The 3,818-nt window shown below is 46.8% G+C and overlaps 1 protein-coding gene across 1 annotated transcript; it reads right to left on the bottom strand.

Annotated features, from left to right (window-relative positions):
• Positions 1-914: 914 nt before the first annotated feature.
• PCDHB1 (protocadherin beta 1) lies at positions 915-3,364 on the bottom strand. Its single transcript, XM_060092020.1, is given in 2 exon segments — positions 915-1,873; positions 1,876-3,364. Coding segments are annotated over 2 exon segments (2,448 nt in total).
• Between the last annotated feature and the right edge of the window lie 454 nt (positions 3,365-3,818).

Raw genomic sequence — 3,818 nt, 5'->3', positions numbered from 1 at the left:
AGGAATGAGATATCTGTGTATAAGCAGAGATTTAAGACTTGCTTAAGGTCCCCAACAACCATTAAGAAATCTACACCTAACTTAATTCCTGAACTGAATCTCTTTAGCCTTATATCTGCCTTTACATTTGCAAATAAGTCAAATCCTTATTCTTCTTCTTTACCCTTCCTCCCATCCAGTTATCTATGAGGACCACCATTTACCAGACATTTGCATGATTGTGAATGATGGTATGCAAGATGTTGATTCAAAGATGATCTCTACTCATCAGGTGACAAATCTAGCAATTTCTGAATAACAATAAACTATATTTCTACTTCTTGAACCTAATTGCTTTCTGATGTATCAAAACTAGGAGCTATCTGTCATACAGAGTGAAGTAAGTCAGAAAGAGAAAGACAAATACCGTATGCTAACACATATATGGAATTTAAGGAAAAAAATGTGATGAAGAACCTAGGGGTAAAACAGGAATAAAGACACAGACCTACTTGAGAATGGACTTGAGGATATGGGGAGGGGGAAGGGTAAGCTGTGACAAAGCGAGAGAGAGGCATGGACATATATACACTACCAAACGTAAGGTAGATAGCTAGTGGGAAGCAGCCGCATAGCACAGGGAGATCAGCTGGGTGCTTTGTGACCGCCTGGAGGGGTGGGATAGGGAGGGTGGGAGGGAGGGAGATGCAAGAGGGAAGGGATATGGGAACAGATGTATATGTATGACTGATTCACTTTGTTATAAAGCAGAAACTAAAAAAAAACAAAACAAAAAACTAGGAGCTAGTTCTTGTTCCTATGCATGCATAACTTTCTAATGGAAAATAACTTAAAGGCAAAATAACATATCTCTATGGAACTAAGCATATCCAGAGCCAGGACTAATGAACTTCCACAGGAGACATGAATATTGGCTACATATAGTCATCAGCTACTTGGGCATGGCCCTCTGACCCCCGAGACCTATTCCTATCAGAATCTGGTGGTAAACTGGAGCCAGCCTCTGTTTTTACCTCTCCAGTGCCATGGGGGAAGGGGAAGTTGGGCATAAGGTGCTTAAGAAACCAGAATTCACTATTGCCAGTGCCAGTGGCTGAGGACACTTCATAGGGACAAGGCTGGGATATGGATCCACTGGCTCCTCCTCATACCTGGTTGGTAGAGAAATTACAGTCGTCATAGAAATGCTCTTGAATTGTGAACCTTTCTCTGTATTTAATCTTCTGGCAGATATGTGTAATGAAGATCACTGTGACAGAGAGGAGAAAGAGAAAGGAAAGCACAGCCAGAGAAATGACCAAATATTTAGTGGATGGATTTACCCTTGTAGGATGCTTGAATGGATCCCGGAACTGCAGATAGGGCTCAGAAAAGCCATCTACCAGGAGGATATTAAGTGAGGCATTAGTAAAAAGAGCTGGTTGGCCATGATCCTGAGCAAGAACGATCAGTTTCTGCATCATGGGGTCTCTCTCAGATATCTGCCGCAGTGTACGGATTTCCCCATTTTGTTGTTGAACAGAGAATAACCCAGGGTCAGTGGCCTTAAATAGATGATATGAAAGCCAGGAATTCTGACCTGAGTCACCATCCACAGCCACCACCTTAGTCACCAGGTAGCCTGCCTCTGCAGACCTAAGCACCAGGTCATTGCAGGGCAAGGTGCCATTTTGCAGTGGGAACAAGATCATTGGGCAGTTATCATTGTCATCCAGGACAACCACTCTGACAGTAACCTGGCTACTCAGTGACAGGAAGCCCCCATCAGTTGCCTTTACCACAAACTGAAAATCTTGAATGGCTTCATAATCCATAGTTCTCAGTGCATAGAGTTTCCCACTGTCTGAATTTATGGAGATGTAAGTAAAGACTGATCTCTACTTTTTGGAGGCAGCAGAGAACATATTATTTGGGCATTCTCATCCAAATCTAGATCCTCAGCATGGACTTTGCCAATAAAAACTGCAGGGCTGTTCTCTCGAACAGTCAAGATGTAGGAATCTTCCTGAAATACTGGGGGATTGTCATTAATGTCAGATATTAGCACCTCTATCACAGTCTCTGAGGACAGAGTGGGTGGTCCAGTATCCATGGCAACAAGGGTGAGATTATAGCCAGAGACCTCCTCCCGATCCATGCCTCTGTCAATGACCAGTGAGTAGGAATTCCTGAATGTAGGTTTGACTGCAAAGGGAAGGTCTTCTTTGAGGAAGCAAGTGATTTTTCCTCCCACTCGAATGTCCCGGTCTCTGATAGAGAAAAGGGCCAATACTGTCTGTAGTGGAGAGTCCTCAGGGAGAGGGCTGGACACAGAGGAGACTGTAACTTCAGGAGGATTGTCATTAATATCCACCACCTCCACCAGGACTTTGCTGTGGGCAGAGAGGCCTCTTCCGTCGGTAGCTTGAATGTCAATGTCATATGTTTCAATTGCTTCAAAATCTAGGGACCCTCTTAGTCGAACCTCTCCAGTTTCAGAGTCAATCTGAAACGTCTGGAGAATTACTTCTGGGTTTTGAGCTAAAGAGTAAGTTATCTCCTTGTTGGAGCCCTCGTCTAGGTCGGTGGCAGTCACCGTAGCCACCAAAGAACCATTGGCACTGTTTTCCGGTACCTGAGGGCGGTACACCAGTCGAGAGAATTGGGGCACGTGATCATTGACATCCAGAACCTCCACGCGGATGTGGGCAGTGCCAGACTTGGGAAGAGACCCTCCGTCCACAGCTGTAATTGTCAGGTTGACTTCAGGCTGCTCCTCTCTGTCCAGGGGTTTATCCAGCACTAGCTCGGCATACTTGGGCCCATGGCTGTGGAAGTGGGTGTGCAGGTAGAAATACTGACTGGCGCTCAAGGTGTAGTTTTGGAGACCGTTGAGGCCGACGTCCAGATCCTGCGTGCTCTGCAGAGGAAACCGTGAACCCAGTGGGGTGCTCTCCGGAATCTTTAAAAGAGGCTCCTTGTTTAGGAAAACCTGGGCATTGTCATTGATATCAAATACCCTGACCTCCACGCGAAAGGACTCCAGTGGCTCCATCAGGACTATTTCAAACTGCAGAACGCATGGATCGGCTTTGCCACAAAGTGACTCCTGAGCCAGTTTCTCCTTCACGCACAGATCTCCTGTCTTGCGGTGCAGCCGGAAATGCAGTTTATTGCCCTCGGAAACGAGCCGCGCCCCGCGCGCAGCCAGCTTCCCTACCTCCAGCCCCAAGTCCTTAGCCACGTTAGCTACAAATGAACCACTCTCCATCTCCTCTGCCACCGAATAGCGGATGGTCGCCGCACCCCCCACAGATATGCACAGAAAAAGGAGAAGTGAGCCCACTTGCCTGCTTTGCAAGAGTTTTCTGTGTGCAATCGCCATCCGTTCTCACAAGCGCACTCTCTGCAGCAGATACACCTGTTGCGCACACAGTTTCACTTTTCTGCCAGCAGGTTCCTGCAACAGTTGCTCTCGGCTTTGCTAGCCTCTAACCGCAGCGCCGCCAAAGGCTAACGGAGCCAGGTGAGCTGTTTTGCACTTGGAAGAAAAATTGCATTAAGTAACTCAACTCCCCAGTCTATCGAATGTATTAATAGATATGTTCTCATTCTGGAGAGTTAGGTAGAGGTTGAAAGTTGTTGCCAAAGCAACAGCAAACTCGCCTTTCAATTCCTTTTCAGGAAAAAAGCCCTGGGGAATTGAACACCCAATGAGGATACTCGTTAAGCAAGCTCAAGGTTGAAGTCATAGTATCTGTGAGCCGGCTGGGGCCGCTGCAGCAGCGGGCGAACAGCGAGGTGTTAAGGTACTCGGCACACTCCACACACACACTCCA

Source organism: Mesoplodon densirostris, chromosome 3 (genome assembly GCF_025265405.1).
Source record: "Mesoplodon densirostris isolate mMesDen1 chromosome 3, mMesDen1 primary haplotype, whole genome shotgun sequence".
NCBI lineage: Eukaryota > Metazoa > Chordata > Mammalia > Artiodactyla > Ziphiidae > Mesoplodon > Mesoplodon densirostris.
This window is presented reverse-complemented; position numbering and strand designations above follow the sequence as displayed.